We start from the raw sequence: 19,925 nt of genomic DNA, 5'->3' as shown, positions 1-19,925 counted from the left end.
AAATACAACCCATTTATTGAAAAGGTAGGTCACTTAAAGTGATACAGTTTCATCCATATCAGTTAATCCTTAGAAGTCGCAGTTATTGCCAGCAATAAGAAAGCATGGTGTAATTGTATACTACTGTTTCTCACTAGCAGACTGAAACAAGTGGAGAAATAAAGTCAAAGGTGTTGATTTAGCTTTCAATCGATACTGATATAATAGAGGAGGAGATATTTTATTAGGGTTTAAATTGATGTTGAGTTATTGATGTGCGTACAGTTTTGTTTTTGAGAAAGAAAACTCATCTGTTATGTTTTTGCTTTGTGTTTGACATTGACATCAAAAAAAGGGGAAAGAAGTGCAGACTCAAATCCGTCACTACAGAATGTAAATGGACTGTAAATGGATTTCATTATGTAACTAATGCAATTAAATAAATAAAAGTGTAATTAAATTTAGATGTAGCAAAATGACAACAATATCTTACCCTCAAAGCGAAGGCTAGCTACTAAAGCCTGTTCTCCTTTTGAGGCATCACAAAAAAGCATAAAGTTTTGAAGTTTGGATCATAGCACATGGAACAGCATTAAGCACCATTACCCAATTTGCTCTGTATCAACATATTCACAGCAGGATCTGAAGGGACAGTGCAATATGGGTAGCATTGCCAGGTGTGTGATGACATAATGCTGGCAGAGCCGTTTACACTGGCGGACGATCAGGGCCTTGTGTAGACACGCTCTCAGGGCATCCGAATGTGTTTCGGCGGTGGCCCACCGGAGACTGCTTGTCAGCAATTGCTTGTTGCCTGAACAGGACTAGTTGTATGGCACTATCCCCATCACTTTGAGTTCTAGCTTCACAGATGAGTTATACATTATTCAACCGCTTTGTTTCCAACATCAACAAAATTACCCTGGAGAGATCCCGTCTAGAAGGTTTGATTTAGCCTGGGCGGAGAAGTGTGTTTGTCAGCGCTCAGTGGCTTTGACATCACAAGCCGTGCTAAAGAGTAAGTACAAAGCGTTGTGTCATCATGGGGTTTCCCTGTAAAACTCAAAGGGCCAGATGGAACTGACAGCAAAGAGTAGATTGAGCGACCTATTTTTTGGCTTTCAAATTGGACATCAGTCCCATCCGTCAAAGGGTCTTCACTCTCAAAGGTGACTGATAGACTAAGTTAAACAAACTGAAATGCATGACAAGCAGAGAGCAAGTTCTCTCTTTTGGAGCTGAGCCCACGATAAAGAGGAAAGGGGCAAATGATTTATTCAAAGGGGTTTGATAGACAGGCTGTGGTTAGCTGCACCACATTTGGCCTATGAGGTGAACAGCTCATAGTAAAGGTTTAATGGGCCATCTTTGAGTCTCTTTGAACTTAATGGGCCCATCAGTCTCAATTTGAAGATCCCATGGCAGCAATTTCACTACAACTGTGCTGGCTCTGCTCCTGGTATGCTATTAGTCTTTATACTTATGTGGTAAATAATAGTCAAATCATGCCAGTTTCTCTGTCCTCAAGGTTTTCAAAGATTTGTCATGTAAGATGTGTAGGAACCAGGGATGTGGGATGGTGTTTTGAGTTTTGAGAAGCAGTATATACCCAGTCTTTATATCAAACATACCTTGGTATAATGTGATCAAATACAATAATATACGCATTTATCTGACACGTCAAACTGCATATCCATTCTGGATAACCTTTATGCAAATGAGCTCAGCACTGACCAAATCAGATTGTTGATATGTTGCCTGGAAATCAATTTTGTCACATAATTAAGCAACACGCATGAGATTTACTACTCAAATGCACATTGAGCAGGTATAACAGTTAGGAGAAAAACAATACATGTGAAAAGTGGGACATTATAATGTTAAAGGATTTTTAAAAACTTAATAAGAATATTCGGTCACTTTGGGGCACAAAACTAGCCTCTAGTTAACCCTTTGATGCACAAACCTTTTCTAATAAACAACATGGGTCAAAAAGGACCGATATTCATTTCCTATGCTATTTCATGTGTTACTGAGTGTTTCTTTGTTTATCAAACTAAGGATTTATGGTGATCAAAAACAAGTTAATTGAATGATTCGTGAAATCCTGAATGATAAAATCCATTTATTCCAAAGAAATAAAAAATAAAACCTCAGTCAGGTTACTTTTGACCATGTTGTGCATTAAAGGGTTAAATACACTTTCACTCTAGAAACTTCTGGAAACCCCCAAAGCATTTGGCAAGTGGCAATTTGGCTCACTGTAATGAAAACAGTAACTTAAACACTGCAATACTACGGAGGATTTTGGAAATATATAAACAAAACATAACGTAAAATTACATCTGCACCCTAAAACAAGCACACGTACGTCTTCACTATGCTCCGATTATAATTTTTGAATTATTTTTAGCAGTTACCGTGCTGACACCTGTAAGTGCTGCAGGCCCCTCACCACCCCCAGTTCCTGCATCCCAGCAAGGAACACAGCCAACTTTGGCCAACATTGGTAAAGCCTGAAAAACAAGAAATCAAAGAGAAATAGTCAATGGATGTCTGATTTTGGAGTAAAAATCAGTGGATGGAATTCTTTTTTTTTCAGCAATGAATATGAAATAAACTGATGATAACCTCCTGCTTGTCTTTTGAGATCATGTCCTTTTCTTGATTTTCCTTCAGGCCCTTAACACATCCAAACATCATCCTACTCCTGGAACGAGGCCCACGCAGGCCCAAGTCCCAAAGAATACTCTGCAAACATTGCTGGGCTTCTCTAAGGAAACTCAATCCCTCGTTTGTTGCTCGGCATAAGTGGTAGCTGAGGACAGATGTGACATTTAGCTGGCTCGTCAACTTGTGAGGGAGGGACAGCCTGCTCTGTTTTCACCCCATTTTGAAAGAAACGAGGCTGTTTACTTAATATGGCCAACTTTTAATCACAAGGGAAAGAGCTTTTTAAAAGATTAAAATTCAAGGCTGTCTCAATCCTAATGTTGTCAGAAATGCCAACTGCCAGTGTTTTCATCTCACTTATGCATGAAGAACCCTGTGTGTGCCTCAGCGATTCATCAATATTTCAGGAGAATAACTAAAATCTCATACTCTGGCATTTAAACTAGAACCATTTATAACATATTTGTTATTTCAAATCAGTAATACACGACCATTTCATGTCAAAAGGGGCAAATAAATGCAAAGATAAAGACATATCTACTGGCTCAAAAGAATTGGAGAGTATCATTGTGCTAGGCATGCCACTTTATTGTGTCCATTGACATTTACCACCATATAAAAAGCTCAGTAAGGCAGAGCTATCTGATCAGCAGTCTTAATGAATGAACTGTGGAAAAGCCTGCCATGCAGAAGACAGAGCAGAGTGTGTACGGGGAGCATGCTAGCAGATTAAGTGGCCTTTTCACTTTCAGTGATGCTCATCCTCAAATCTCTTCTCACCTGTCAAAGGTGAATCTCACTCGCACTGCATTCCAGGGCGACTCTTACCAAACAACAGCCACTTTACAAAGGAATGTGACACGAGCAATGAACCCATTCTCTCCCATCACAGACTCCACTTCAACTGGTAGGCCAGCAACAATTACTATGGTGACATTTGTTCAGTTTTTGGCCTAGTGGAAAAAGCAAAATGATTTGTGAGCTTCCATTTCTTACATTGCAGTTTCAAACGTGTATGAAACCTCTGTGAGTATTTCCATGTTTAGGTGATGAAGTTAGACTCAGAGAGCCGACATTTGATAAGTTTGTAAGTCCCAGACAGAGTTTAAAGCCAATCAGATAAACTTTCTTCCATGAAGAATAGTGCCAAAGTAAGGCAATGCAAGGATGCAAACATACTTTCACAAATGTCAAACTAATAATGGAAAGTGATCATTTTACAGAAGTGATTCCAACATGCTGCACGTCACGTTAATGTATTCACTTTGGTGTAAAATCACAAAAGTGCAGAAAAGCAACGGAGCTTGACTGTTTGATCCAACTTGATACCATTTGACCATTCGGTTATGTCTTTCATCAACTTTAGATAAGATGTTGGTGAAATGTCTACAGCATACACAAGACGCTGGCAATTACTCAGAGAGATTTAAGCTCCTCCATTGAGAACTACTGATGCACTCCAAGCAAGATGTTACTTCTTCACAAGAATATTTAGGCAGAACATTATGTTTCCAGTCCACATTGTTTTATACATGCTTATCTTCCAGTACCAGAGAACACTTCACATTTCATCTGAACATACGGAAATGAAAGAGAATACAAAAAAGGGCCTTTGATATTGTAGCAAAGCTGTCTCTTAGCAGCTGAGAGTGATAACAGCCTGATGGAAATCTACTCATAAAAAACGATGTGAAACGGTTAAAAAGAGATTGCTTTGTGTTGCATCAAACCCGTATTGTATAGCTCTCAGGTTAACAGTCTCGCTGGTGGAGTGCGTAAAATGAGAATCACCTCCATTTCGCCTGAGGCGCTCCGTGTTGAATGCGAATTCATTTGGCTAATGCTCTTCTAAACAAATTAAAGGTTCGACATGCCTCAAAACTCGCTGTTATTGAAAATGACACCTTTTATAGGACAATAACCACACTCCCAATGACCCTATCTCTCACTGTCTAATGTGTAGCTCCAGGGCTATGCAGAGGTATAATAAACACAATTAGCAGGACTTGTTAAACCCGAGGGTGAGGAACAGCGCCATGGATTTAATAAACAATGGATGGCAGCTGGTTTTTGAGTGAATTTGCATTGGTTTAGTCTAAAAGTGTAACATGCCACTCACACAGCAACAAATAAGTTACAGCACGAAGTTGAATGCGGGGCAAATGAGACTGAAAATGTCTTTATAGTTCTAGCGATCGATTACATCCAGTGTCAGAGAGGATAATGATAAATTATAAGAGAAAAGAGCATAGTTCTTCCTCAGTTTCACTTGAACTACACTAATGGAAAGGGTGTTTGGTGGCACAGGTGGATCACTTGGGCCATAAGGGCATCTCGCTTCATTGCCCACACAGACATTTAGCTAATCATCCTCTGTAATGGGCCAGTGAGATCACCATTTCCTCATTCCTTTCGAGCAAAAACATAATGAAGATGAGTTTGCAGCATTTTTATAATGATACATTCGCTGTTGTAGGTCAGATATTGCTGGTTACTGTCCTCTAGTGGCTCTACCTGCTGTTTGTGGTGTAGAATTGATAATATAGAGGAAAACTGCTGAATTGAGGGTGTACACTGCAAAAAATGGTATCTTGTCAAGTAAACTGATCTTAAATCAAGTCAATAAATCTAATATTTCTCCGGTTGATATTGTTGTAAGCTTAGTTTAAGATTATTTTTACTTATTTCTGAACATGTTAGTAAATTTATCTCACTGTATTGGCAGTATTGCTTGTTTAAAGAAATGTGCTTGAAACCAGCAAAATTACCTGTCAGTATAGTGAGATAATTTTTCTTGATAAACTTACCTAAAACATGTAAACAATGTCTAGAAATAAGCTAGATAATCTTATAGTAAGTGCAAAAGCATCTCAAAATATGAAATATTAGGTAGATCAACTAGAATAAAGATAATTTCACTTGACAAGATACTGTTTTTTGCAGTGTAGTAAAGTCCGATTAGAAAACATCTTCCTTTTTTCGTGGGTGTTATGCATTCTTTAAAAAAAAAAATATTTGAAGTGACTCCTTTTTGGTGGTTTCTTAAACTGAAAATGTGGTTCTTCTATGCCTCACTCCACGGAACCCTTTCTGGCACCTTTATTTTTAAGAGTGTAACTGGAGGAACTATCACTGGGTAAATCCATCAGAAATCCCCACTGATTAGACCACATGTTGCTCAGACTAGTTAATTGGCCATTTGGGAACAAAGTCAAACTGAAGATACACTGCCAATGCTCGCCTTCTGCGCTCTAATCTCAGAGGCTACTGAGAACAACCAACTTCAGCCCAAAGACAAAACACAGAGATTTTGACTAGACCATGCTTGATGGAGCACCAGTATGATAGGTCTAGCACATTACGCCCTCTTTGTTATGCTATAGTTTTTATGCCTTACTCATTATGGATATGACATAGACTGTGTTGATAATGCTGCTCATAGATCAGGCTGAAGGAGTGGAGAAAAGGCAGATGCCCAGGGATACTTTCCCATGACTAGGTGGCGTCTGTACTGGGCCTCAGCCCTAGTGAGTGCATTCAGAATTATCAGGGCCATCAGTGTGCGACTGAGGTTTATCTACTAGATAGAGATTTTTCAGTCGCCCCTCAACAGCTGTGTTTGGGGGAATGGCACAATGAATCGCTCTCAAAGTGGGCAGACCCTGGTACGTTTGATAACAAGGGCATTTATCTGAATGCATATATACGTATACACATGCAGATTCACAGCGCTCTTGTGTCTGAGATAGTGAATCATCATGTTGTTTGTGGAGACAATAGGTCAGTAGGCGGTGCGTGTGTTTGTGCTAGAGCTCAGATTGTGGTTATGGATGACTGCTTGTCAGAGACACACTGGGGGTTCCACGTCCATTCTAGCTGGAAGTTTTCTCAGCACTGTAAGACTGGTATCTAATGTATTGTAAAAACTAATTTACATTAGCAGGCAGAAATGACAGTTTTGGTTCCAACATTTTTCAGATTTTTGGATACATTGGATCTATAACTTCTAGTTATATATATATATATATATATATATATATATATATATATATATATATATATATATATATATATATATAGTCTTCTCTTAAACTGTGATCATAAATGTCAAAAATCAACAGAAATATTTTAATTTCAGTGTGTTTAGTCAACTCACATCCACTTACATCTAACTGCATTTTCCAAAAGTTACTTTAATGAATGAGCAAGCTCCACTCACTCTCAGCATATCCATGTCCCATCATGTATCACTAAAGAGCTTTTGTTTTCCATATGCTCTCGTTTCTCAGTACTGATGACAACATTTACACAAATGGTGCATGTTTTCTGAGATCTCAGTGGATAACACAGTCCTAGGGCCCAGTCTTAAAATCCTTTTTTTTCCTCAATATACATTTTCTTTACACTCGGAACCAAAAATCTCAGCTTCTAGAAAGTCTACACTCATGAATTTTTTATGTTCCTAAACATGAACAAAATAACTGAAGGAATTGCTCTTATATTACAGTGCATAAAGTAACAAAATGATGAGTTTTCAATAATCTGTTCTCTAAAATATTTTTTAGGGCCTGTCTTCACAATTACATAAACATTATAATCATCTTTCAAGGGCTAGATGGATTAAACGTACTCATATGTATGCATATTTAAGCAATGCCTCCTTTGCATATCTATATTAACGTAATTTTGTTCAACTTCCCATACAAAAAATTACTAGTAATATTACATAATCTGGCAAAGATTCAATGTGATATCTGTTATTTAAAAAATACCTTGTTGTCATAATGCCTGATGCAAAGTTATAAATACATTATCTAGTTTGCAAAATCAAAGACTGTACATTAGAAACACTAAAATTAAATATATGAGATTACTCTTGTCATCATATGAATTTATCTGTGTATGTTTTATACAGGTAAGTATGTTTTATGTTGTATATGATTTGGGAATTTCTTAATACAGGACACAGAGATTGTAGAATTTAATATGTTGTGTCATGCAGTTATCTGTTGTGCATTATTTTATCTCTCAACTTCATCAGTGTGACAGAATTTACAGTTTTGTGTTGTTTTCAGGTTTTCGTACATCAGTATTCTCTCACTACAATACCCAGCATGCATTACACAAATACATCATACAATCCCTGTGGTGTCAACCAATGCTGCTTGTCCAGCCACTGATCTATAGGCTTTTAAAAGTTCCTTCTTACCTTCAACATACATCATCAAAAGGGGATTTCCCTAGTCTTTTAACGAAAATCTCCCTCCAGAGACTGCTGCAGTACCATGGTAGGACACAAGCATATTTACAACAGTTGTAGTGATGGTTAAATTTTTATTTTGGCCAGAATGTCCCCTTAATCAGTGAGTGATCTAATGAGTTAAAGTAGGTCTTTTCCACAAACCAGTTTTTTTATGAAATTAACTCATTTGATTCACTCTGAGGCAGAGGCTGAGACACTGGAGAAATGTTTCATTGAGGAAGTAAAAAGTTGTTGTGATTCTGACATGGCTGGACATTGTGGTTGAGTCCTTACAGAGTGATCTGACATGACATCTTGAAGCGCCCACACAGAAACTGCCCGAAGGCTTCTGGAAGGCCACGGCCTCAGCACCAGCAGAAGACAAGCTTCTATTCTTATCAACTTCACAGACATCTGCCTGTCAAGGGCTATTTGAGAGTATCTACCTGTTTGGGACATTAACCCGTTCTGTAAACTAATGGACAACTCAAGCTTAGGAGATGCCTTTCTATTAGTTTGGATTCTCCAGTAAAAGCAATGGCCTTTTTGTTTTGTTTTTCTATCTAAAGTAGAGAATACACCATCCAGTCTGCTCTGATATTCCTGGGGTTTTAAAGTAACTTCTGTGGAGATGCAGGAACTGGAATAGACAAGGATAAGAATTGGACGAAGGAAAAACAGAATAAATAGAGATGTAGAGAAACAACATTTAGCCCTCCAGCAACTTTCTTTGCTCTAAAATACAACTCAGAAATGCCTCAAAGGAGCTTTCAAGACCAGTAGACATTTTTCTGATTGTGTTTGGGCGTCTAGCTCTTAGGCTGGGTTAGAGTTTGGACTCGTGGCTTTGGAAATTCCAAAAGCATTAATACCAGCTGAATTATTCGACAGCTGGGTTTTCTGTGAATTATTTTCTGCCCTCGGCTGCACCAATTTGATACTGACTGGCACCAATTTGAGATTCATGCTCTTTGGTTTTTACTTTGAATAAAAGTGAATTTTTAGTCAGCTAAAGCTAGACTGAGCTCTGGGTCCTGGAGGAAGCTAAGGCCTTTTCTTTGCATGCAAATTCTGTTTAAAGCAAGTAAATGCGTGTAAATGTTTGCAGCTGTAGCTCAGCCTCTTTGTAGTTGGTTGTTATTTTAGTGGAGGCTGCCATCTTTAGGGGTAGGTTGCTAATGGATGCTACTGCTAGTCTGATGTAATTTTTAGTAAATTCACTGTTCTTTTGCACAGTCATATAATACTGTACAATACTGTAAAATACAGTGTTTTAACACTTATTGAGGTCTAGACCTTTAACACTTAAAAAAGATGGTTCTTGAAGGGTTCTTTAGTAACGAAAATGACTCTGTATGGCTTTGCATGATTAAAGAGTTCTTCAGACTCTTGGAGAATGTGTGTTATACGGTTCTATGTAGAACGTTTTTGAAAAAGGTTCTAAATAACACCCAAAAGAGTTTTTCTATTGTTACGATGTCAAGCTCGATACAATAGAAGAACCCTTTTGGTGCTATATAGGAACATCTACAGCTCATTCTCCATCAATCTGAAGAACCATTTCACGATGCCAAGAACCCCTGAATCATGCAAAGGGTTTTTTGAGTGTTCATGGTTCTATATAGAACCATTTTGCTTACTAAAGAACCCTTGAAGAACCATGTTTTAAAGTGTGTATAGGAGCACTTTAGCCTTTGTCTTGTCCTCGCGCGCCCTCTTGTGGAGAAAATGAGACTCACCTTCACGTGTTTACAGTTGCTAGGCAACAAGGAAGCGGAAGCAACGGTTCCTGTTGATGCGCAGCGCAACCTGCGAGCCAGTTAAAACTTTTTGGCTTTAGTAACTAAGACATTTTAGCAAAAATATCACTGACAACATTATCAGGCAGGTTATGGCAGCAGCAGGTAAAGCCAAAGAGAAAGAGCCGGTGGATATAGTTCACCAGAATGCGATTCACGTGGAGACCATCCTGAAGGAGCAGAGGAGTCGGAAGCTGTACACAGAGTTCAGCATTAATCCGTTCAAAAAGCGTGAGTAGAATTTATTGCTGTTTCCTTCACAGCCAAAACAAGTGAAACGAAATTAAATGATGCTGAATGAAACGTTTCAGTCAGACGTTTCACACAGACCCTACATGGTGATTTACTTCCCGTAGTGTGAAGCTGTACTGATCCAGTTCCCGACAGAGGAGCTCCAGAGTAAACCTAGTTTCAGGGCACTGGTCACAGATGGTAGCTACTGGAGTGCGAGAGCAGTTTTGTTACACCTGATAAATACACTAGGTACTGCACTCTTTAGAAAAATGGCTCTTCAAGGCTTCTTCAGTAAAAGGAATCCTTGCTGGAAAAAAGACAGTTAGAACCTGATGGTTTTGCTGTCTAATGGGAATTGGCTTAATGGTTTTCTTTAGAGAGCACTAGTCTCCTGTAGGACACCTTTAGATCCCATAAGGAAACCATCAAATGTATCTGTATTCAGAACACCTGTTACACCATCAGATTCCTTTACACTGTAATATCAACCCATTAGGAAAACACACAATACCATGACTTATTACTGAACACCAGCAGGAACCGAGAGAAACTTTTAATGGTTTCTATGCTTTTTTTTCAGTAGGAGTGGTTTCCATTTCATGCTAAAATGGTTATTTGTATAATGAAATGGTTCTTCAGGTTGATGAATAATGTGTTGAATATTGTTCTGTATAGAACCTTTTTGAAAATGGTGGACAAAATCACTGCAGCAGTAAAACTACAGGTAGGATATTTTGATAGCCTAAATATCCTTATCAGAAAATGCTACCAGCATTTAAATGTGTAGGCAAGATATTTTGATAGCCTAAATCAATTTATCAGAAAATTTTACCAAAACAGGATATTTTAGCCTTAGTCTCCATAGAAAAGGTATTAACATGAAGGTGAGTCTGTACAATAGACCTCAGGTAAGGCTGAAGTAACATTAAATACACAATAAAATGTTCGAAAAACTAAGTTACCACACTATACTCATTAAATGCTCTGCAGGACCACTCAATCGGTAGGACAAATTGTTAGAACACCGGCTAATTGTCTCCTATCTTGAGTTAGTTAATACCTCTAATTTTTCTTTTGATACGATAAACAATAATTAGGCTAATGTTCTGATAGCAGTGCCGACAATGATACTTCTACTACAATGATAAGTTTTCCTGTGCACATAAAATGGGAATTCCTGTGACTCTATCAGTGAAAAACATTAAAAATGTGGATATCAAAAATCATACTTGAAAGCTGTTGCATTAGAGCTAAATATACTGCCACATATATAGACTGTTTAGATCTACTGTTATAGATCATTCACCACGTATCTCGTGGCTGCTTGTGTCTCTGACGGAGGTGGGGGAGCCGGAAGTATCAACTAATCCCCCACACATCCCAATTCATAATACAGTAGCAGTAATGCAATGATGAAAATATAAATGGATCTAGAAAAGTATGGTTACTCAGTACTGGGCTGGCTAAAAGTAAACCACACTGCAAACATCAAAGCAAAAAAAGAAGAGGCGAAATGCAAACAATTCATGAGTGATGCAATATAAAATGTTCTCCTTCTTTCAGTGCACGTTTTGACTGACAAACCCATGTCAAGGACTACACATGAAGAGGCAGCGGAAGACCGTATGTATTTGTTTAAGGAATTTCCATTTTGATATTACTGTTAAAAGAAAGTATCTGGAAACCCTGGCACCAAAGAAGTCTTAAAACACAGAGAAATGGGTATATATGTAGAGAATACATGGTGTACTGAAAGACAATTACCTTGGTGTTTTAAAACATTAGTGGTGAAACAGTATAACAACATTCTGAAATACTAGAAGGTGGTCTGTCTCCTTGATGTTTAAGAGCTTTGAAACACACCAAGTGTTTCTAAGTGTTCCATGACATTCCTTGAGGTGTAGGCAAAAAACATTTATAAAACACATTAAACATATCCTGATTTTTTTTTACAGTGAGCTGCTTAGAGCTTTCAGACTTGATACTATGTCACCAGTAGGACAAATGATCTGTAGCTGTGTAACTGCTGTAGATAATGCAGTCGGTGAAGTAGTTGTCTTTGTTCTCCACATATGCCATCCTTGTATGCCCAAATACTGAGGAGGAATTTGATGCAGTTATTGTTACATACAGAAACATAAGGTTTAGATGAAATGTGAACATGTAGCTAATAAATTTGGAGGCCTACCTCATGGCAAACATGACATGACAACACATCTGTTTTTCTGAAAAGTTTTCATTCTGTTTGACCATAAAATCTAGTTATTGAAGGGGAAAAAGAACATTGTGTGTCTGTAATCCATGGGAGCACAAAACAACCAAGAAACAGGCTTTTTTTAAAACGTGTACGTGCCTCATCTGCGTATAAACTCAAGCTGCTGCATCATTCAGCCAAATTATAACCTCTAACTCAATGGATTGCACCTGTAGTTCATCACCTGAATGAGTTTTAAAAGCAGAGAGTGTCATTGCAGGCTAAACGTCAGGGTCTGTGTTCACAGACCACCTCAAGAATGGGAGTGCTGATATAGAATCAGTTTTTGAAACCACGTCCATCACAAATACAAAGCATCTGACATCTGAGATCAGTCCTCTAACTCAGGACCGCTTTATGAATTTTAGCCCTGGATAGGTGGAGAAGAGGGGATATTGATCAATCTCAGTGCCCCAGTTTCACTTGTATTTGACTGAATCACCAATTAATCTCAGTGAAAGTGTCATGGGCAGAAAGACAGAAGTTTGCATTTGAAGTCTGTAAGGCCTGAACTATAACCAGGAAGTAGGCTAGGCCTGTGAGCCCATGTCCATGTTAAACTATGTGAGATAAAGCAGAGCTGGTATTCACAAACCCATCCTGAGTAAGAGGACTAACTTCAGATCACATTTTTCCATATTTTTGGTGGTCGAGCTCACATGGTTAACCTGCTTTAGGAACAGCAGATATCGCATTTGTATTCTTTCTCGCTGATGAAACCAAGGAACCAAGAGCTCCCCATTGGTTTCTGGTGCCAGCTGTTTACATACTGGGCAAGTCTTTCCCCTTATTTTACTTACCCTCCTACCTTTCCTTTTGTTTGCTTTCCCCTCTGGTCTCAACTAATCTTAATGGTTCCTTGTGAACTATGCTCACTGTAATATGATTTAGTTGTGGTGAACAGGCAATTAACCACTTTTCTTATCTGCAAGTGTGTTTTCTCACAGGTGTGATGTTTTAATGTGAATAAAGGGTTATCTAACCTTATATATCTGGTTATCTTAATTAAAATCCCTGAAAGGCCTAAGATAGGCTATGTAACAGTGTCCACCCACAAATAGTCCAAGATAGCTATGATGTAATTCCCAAGTGATCTTCAATGTGTGTATTCATCTGAAACCAGAGTATTCGACAAGGATTCAAACTGATTCAAACTTGCACAGCTAGCTTCAGTATGGATATCATTAAGCTTGCTTTGAGGCATATCCTTGAACTATATTTATCCAGTGGATGTCCACTTAAACAATGCCTTAAGTGCTGGTCCAAGGCCATGTACTGAAATCCTATTGGAATATGCTGAAATTGATATAAACCTTTGGAATCAACAGAAGTTAATAAATAAATCTGTCTTTGCTGTGATAACAGTCATTGCTTATATGGTATACTGTCAAAAGAAAAATCCCCAAGTGGGCCAGTATTTGGGGTATTGTAGTATTGTAGTAGTATTAGAACTACAGGGTAGCCTTGATTCTGTTGTGTACAATACCACCGGTGCCTCTGGTTTTGTTTTTACATTATGAGTTGCACCTTAGTTTTTGTCTCATGTTTTTTAGAATTTGTTAAACAATTAAAGTGTTGGCTGGCATTGTTTTTCAGACTGCAGATGCTGCCAGTAATTCCCCACTATTTTTGCTCAAACAGGAAGGAACAAATACATAAAAATATGGATCATCAATTATTGAAACTTTAGTGTAACTTTTACTCCGTTACTGTTAATGTTGTACAGTAATTTGTATAATTAATTTCTTTCTTGTTAGCTGCCTTCCTAAAGATTATTCATGGAGCACATTTGGAACCAACAAAGAAGTACACTCATCCCATGACGGAGTCTCAAGAAATTGGATGGATATCCACTCCACTGGTAGGGGTTTTAGGATTTTTATGCTGTGTAATCTGTGGCTAAAACTATAGAGATTTTTGAAAGAGTACAAATTTTAAAAAATTACAAAAAAATAGCACTAAACAGTGAAACGAAATAGGTGCTCTGTTATTACTTCATTATTGTATCATTGTGGTACACTGTAAAAACTTTCAGTGTAGAACTACAGTAAAATACTGGCTACTAAGTGCATTGTTTTTACTATAATTTACCATATTAACAGTAAATAACAGTAAATTAGCAACTTTATACTGTGACTTCATAGTCACCTAGATCTCAGGATTACTTTGATGTAGCTGTACACTTAAGCTGTAATTAAGATACAGTAATTTCCTGTATTTTATTAACATAATAACTGTGGATGCATCGATACTGATACTGGTATCAGGTATTGGTCTGATACCATGCTTATTTACTCTACTCATAAAAAATCCCCCGATACCAACATCCAATACCACCTGCCACCATACCAATACCAACGACTCAAGCTGGTATTAAACAAGGATCTGCTCACACAGAGAAGTGCCGTTGACACCGTGGTTTTAGTCCATTTTTAAACCCAAACAAACACAGTCACAACCACTTCACCAGTACCGGCAGAGTTGTAGGCTAGCAAAACAGAAGGCAAAAAAGTTGATATTTGTGGTACTAAAGTACAGATATGACTACTTTATTCAGTTTGACCAAACAGAATTGTGAAGTATAAACTTTAGTGCATTGATTTTTTTTAATTGTCTTTGTGTTGTCCTACCCATTTACATCATGGCCTGGTTTTAGTTTCAGTGCACAGTGTGGTGCAAGTTAGCAAAGCTGCTCAGTTCCTCAGCGTTTCTGCTCAGTACTTGGATGCACAGAGTGTTATTTTAAATGAAACAGCTTTATTGATAATTGTTCATAGATAGAACTGTCTGTCGGGGCTGCGTTCCACGTAGCATGTTATTAGACTGAGCATTTTCATATAGTATGAACATATAAATCATACGCTTTGTCTGTACAAGATGGTCTATTCAAGGTACAGTGTGAGTCCCTAAAGAAAACAAGATTTCTAAAATCGCATATGTCTATGTCTGGCTACATCTCCATAGATGTGATTTCGTCACTGTGCTACAGAGACTGCTATTGAAAGAAACGGATTAGGAAAACAGGACCAAAACTATGAAACATACTTTACTTACAGCTGTAAAGAGGCACTTTAATGACACTTTAATGACATACATTTTTAACTTTCAGCTGTTGTATCCCATAATGCTGTGCTGTAGAACTTCAACCTCACAGTAATTTGCTGTGTTACTGCAGAAAATATCTTAAGATGAGTTAATGTCACAATTAATTGATGACTACAGTTAAATGTTTTGAAATCCTGGGAATAGTTTATGTAAAAGTGCATGTGTTAAGGGTTGGTTTTAATTCATTATATTGAACAAGCAGAACTTTCTCTGACATTTTAGATTGTTTCGGATCGCGCAGACAGAAGACTGAACTTTCCACGGCAGAATTCAGAAATTACCAAATACATGGATGCTGCCTGGCGTCTGAAGGAACAAACCCAGAACCTTGGATGAAATTCACAGTTTTATCTGTAACTGCCATGATGTGTTGCTCTCAGGATTCTCCAAACACAGAAAATAGTTTGTCTTATTGTGCTTACTGTCTTATATTAAATCATAGCACCATATGATGAGCAAGAGTAGTTGTGCAGTTTTCCAGACATCATCCTTGGCTGTCTGTTATTAATCATTGTGACTGAGAAAGCATGACACGTTGGATCAATTCTACAAAATGTCATGTCATGTCGAAACATGAATCACATAGAAATATTTTGCAAATGTGGTCTTTACGAGAGAAAAATCCATAAACGTTAAGACACGCAGCTAATGAACAATTGACTTACATGTTTTATGCAGGTGCAATTCTGCTGAGTCAGAACTACATCTGGAAGTGAAAATTAGATTTTTTCCTTTGTATTCCAGTGATATATGACAGTTTATAAATAATCAGGATGTGGCAGCAAATGTTGGTTTGTTCTAGAGTGATTTACTGTACTTTGAGAGGGGTTAAATACATTAATGTGAAATTATAGTTTCACATAGCCTGTATTATGCATTTATTTTCATTTAATTTATTTCATTATTTTCTTTACTCACTTTTTTATATCATAGAAATTCAGAGAAATATTCTACATTCACTGTTGATTTTTGAGTCTGTCCTCTTTTTAAAGGGGTCCTGTAGACTTGTCACCAAATAAGTAACAGATGTATTCACATAAAACAAAAAAGTTTTGATAGCAATTTTATTTGAATTCTAAATATTTAAAGAGAAACCTTGTTTGATTCATATATGCATTACACAACAGCTGCACAATGTTAGCAATTGACAGTTTGCAATATAATGATTGATGTGTCCTTAAGTGATACTTCCTTCATCAGCAGAAAATTAGTCAGAATTAGAAATAGAGATAATGAAAGGCTGTTAGTGAATATGCTCTTCTGAGGTAAGAAAATTTGCTGACCCTCACTTTTATATGATGTTTAACAATAAATAATGTGCAGGATCAGTTAGCTATTGTTATAAGTTATATTTTCTTAATTAAGCTGTTAATCATAAACAAGACTGTTCACATAAAAACATTCTGTGCAGAGAAAAATATTACTGTATTATTTCTAAATAATAAAACATTTTCAAATAAACTCTTTTGTGTGCTTCTAAATTTTCCTGTGCTCCTGAACTTTTAGATCTGTTAGCACAAGTGCTACAGACACTACCAGGTGAACTTCAAGTTTAACAGATTACTAAGATTGACTAAGAGAGCTAGGGCTTTTATGGCAAATGGACATTTATTAAATAGTGAATAATATTATTTTTTTTATAGATTAATGTACAGCGCAACTGTATAACCTCAACTGAATAATGTCATGTTTCACCTTCTTGGGTACCTCATAATAAATGAACAAACAAACACTCCACTGAAACAGAACAAGCTTTAACATTATTTTTTCATATCAGTCACCACACAGAAACATTGTGAAGGCAATCACAAAGTCAAGCCTTGGTTTAGTTTCAGGTGAGTGTAAAACTGTATTATTCTTAGTCATTCACATCTACCTTTTAGCAATAAGGCTACTTTCAGACGGCGGAGTGTATCCTGCTCAAAAACGTTCAACTTACGTGGATGAGTTCTGTTCAATGTTGTGTCATTTTTGACAGGATAACAAATCAAAAAAGGGCAGGTGAAACTGAATCAGAGAGCACACACAGAGCTGTTCAGTATGACATGGTTTCCAGCTCGAAGATGAATGTTAAATTGCTGACTGTTAAGCTGGCAGATTTTCAACTTGATCCGTGGCGGAAAAAATGTGACCTGTGGCGGAACGAGCGGAACCCACAGAATCCGCGTCCTGCTGTAGGACATGATGTCTTTTTTTTTTTTTTTGCCGGATACTCTCCACTGTCTCAACGCAGCCTTAAGCCAGCCAGGAAAGAGAAAATACCTGAATTGATCTTTTAAATCCAATCAAATGTGATGTATTTGGCAAGGAAATGTGTTTCTCAGCCGAGTCAGAAAACTCAATAAGGTCTTAAAGATTTCAATTTGGAGCTGCAAGGTGCTAAGCAGAGTGCTAAAAAAACTTTTCCAGAGCTTTTCTTTTTGTGCACCTCTAGATACTGACAATTGGGCCTGGGTTTGTCATGAACTACGCTGATCAGTGTTGGTGGTGCAGTGCCACTACACCCTTGGCCTGCGCAGAACAGTAGCCAACAACGTCTGCTGCTTTAATGAGCATTATCTATCCATCTGGAACTGACTGTGTGCTAGAGTGAACACCAGAAATGGCAGTAGTTTATTCCAGATACAGCCTAGTTCCTCAACAGACCAGTTATAGTTCTTACTCACATTGCATTCTCCTCTCCACTGGTGTAGAAAGATAGCAAGGCATGTACTCACTTGCTATGAGCTCAAATCTCCACTTCTTGGCTGCCTCTGAGTGTGGAGAGAAAGCCATTATCACCATTAACAATGTTTACAGTGCCAAAAGAAGGTCCTGAATGGAGGAGATGGGAAGAAATCTCTGTGGCTTTCCTTTCATTGGGCAGCCAGGAGCACCAGACTACACCCTGTGCTACTGGATGTGGGAGAATCAGGGATTGATGGCCATGGAAAGACAGGCTGTATGGAGAACCCAAAGACTGGCCATGCTGGATCGAATTAGCAAATGTTGGTGAAAGGGTAAGTTTTACTTTCTGGGTATGTAGAGTAGCAACATGAACATAAAAATGGAATTACAAGGTTTTCATACACTGAAAAAAGTAAAGGTGTACCCTTATCATTCATATTTCCCAGGTATAATATGGCTTTTAAATGTGTACATAGTTTCCATTATAACCCATTTTACATACATAATTATTGCAAAAATAAGTGAACTGAAAGACTAAACTGTATGGATGTGATCTGTTTGATTCATGTGAAAATGATGTATACCTTTCAATCAAGTCAATTCTATGCATCCCTTTAGGGTTTTGTGAAAGATGAGGTTATGCTTTATGTATATCCCATATTATACATGGCAATTATGAATACTAAGGCTACTACTTTAACATTTATTTAGTTTATTCCTGCAGTTGAGCTTTAACCCTGGGAGCAACACTGTAGTGAGGGTTTTTTAAAGTAGTCCACATTGCAGAAACTGGACTCCTATGACATCCTGTCTCATGTGTGGCTAACACAAGAGTGTCTTATTGCTGGTACAGATGCTGAACGACTGCTTGTAGAACAGTCAGATGACCTACGCTTGGACATTAGTGCAACTTCCAAGGCCGGTATGCAGCACAGACATCGCAAGACATACACTGAGCTATTACAGACTGAAAAGCTGCTGTTTGTGTCATTTGAATTTTGATGGCAACATTCTTTCTTGTATTTGAGTGAAATGTTGATGAAGCATCACTGTTGTTGGTGTTCACTCAGTGTGGCAGAGGTAGATGAGAAAGAAAATCTGCCTCATTTGCCGCAGGTTATGGCTGTTGCACCTCACTCCAGGCTTCGACTGTTCTGCAGGCCCTGGGATTGTGTTTGTTTGAGAAAATCAAAGGTAAAGACTACTACAGGAAAACTAGAGAGATGCGAGCAAGTTCTTTTTAGGCATTGTTAAATAGACCATGCAGTACATCAGTATGTGCATATAACTTTTAATTGAAAAACAACAAAACAAAACAATGTCTTATGATTCTTGAAACTGAAAAGACAAAGGAGAAGAAAAAAACTTTCTTAACTTTAAATGGAAGTTAATAGAACTAGATTTTTTCTTCAAATAAATAAAAACATTGAATTTTAGCATGTTGTAAAAGCACGTTTTAGCATGTATTGCTACTTATATTTAATACGTATGGACGTATTAATACATATACATACACTCTTAAAAAAGATGGTTCTTCAAGGGTTCCTTAATAAAGACAGTGGTTCTGTGTAGATCTATGAACAAGCAAAGAACCATTTGCGTGATTAAAGGGTTCTTTGCATCTTTAAAAGGTTCTTCAGGTTAATGGAAAATGTGCTGTGGATAGTTCTATTTAGAACCTTTTTGAAAATGGTTCTGTATAGTACCAAAAAGGGTTCTGCTGTGGTTACGATGTCAAGCTTGTAATTTCTAAAAGGTTCTATATAGAACCATATAAAACACATTCTCCATCAATCTGATGAACCATTTAATGATGCAAAGAATCCTTTGATCATGCAAAGGGTTCTTTGAGTGTTAATGGTTCTATATATTATACCATTTTTTAAGTGTGTATTGTTACTAATGTGTATACATATTGCGTTGCTGCCATCAAGTTCTAAATGTTTTTCACGAAATGGTAAAATGTGTCACT

General features: G+C 37.5%; 1 protein-coding gene across 1 annotated transcript; it reads left to right on the top strand.

Moving 5' to 3' along the window:
- The first annotated feature begins 9,672 nt into the window (after positions 1–9,672).
- fam183a (family with sequence similarity 183 member A) lies at positions 9,673–16,652 on the top strand. Its single transcript, XM_036569567.1, has 4 exons — positions 9,673–9,924; positions 11,491–11,550; positions 13,939–14,042; positions 15,509–16,652. The coding sequence occupies exons 1-4, from the start codon at positions 9,786–9,788 to the stop codon at positions 15,620–15,622; spliced, it is 417 nt and encodes a 138-aa protein (XP_036425460.1). The 5' UTR covers positions 9,673–9,785; the 3' UTR covers positions 15,623–16,652.
- The last annotated feature ends 3,273 nt before the right edge of the window (positions 16,653–19,925 follow it).

Source organism: Colossoma macropomum, unplaced genomic scaffold, assembly GCF_904425465.1.
Source record: "Colossoma macropomum unplaced genomic scaffold, Colossoma_macropomum, whole genome shotgun sequence".
NCBI lineage: Eukaryota > Metazoa > Chordata > Actinopteri > Characiformes > Serrasalmidae > Colossoma > Colossoma macropomum.
This window is presented reverse-complemented; position numbering and strand designations above follow the sequence as displayed.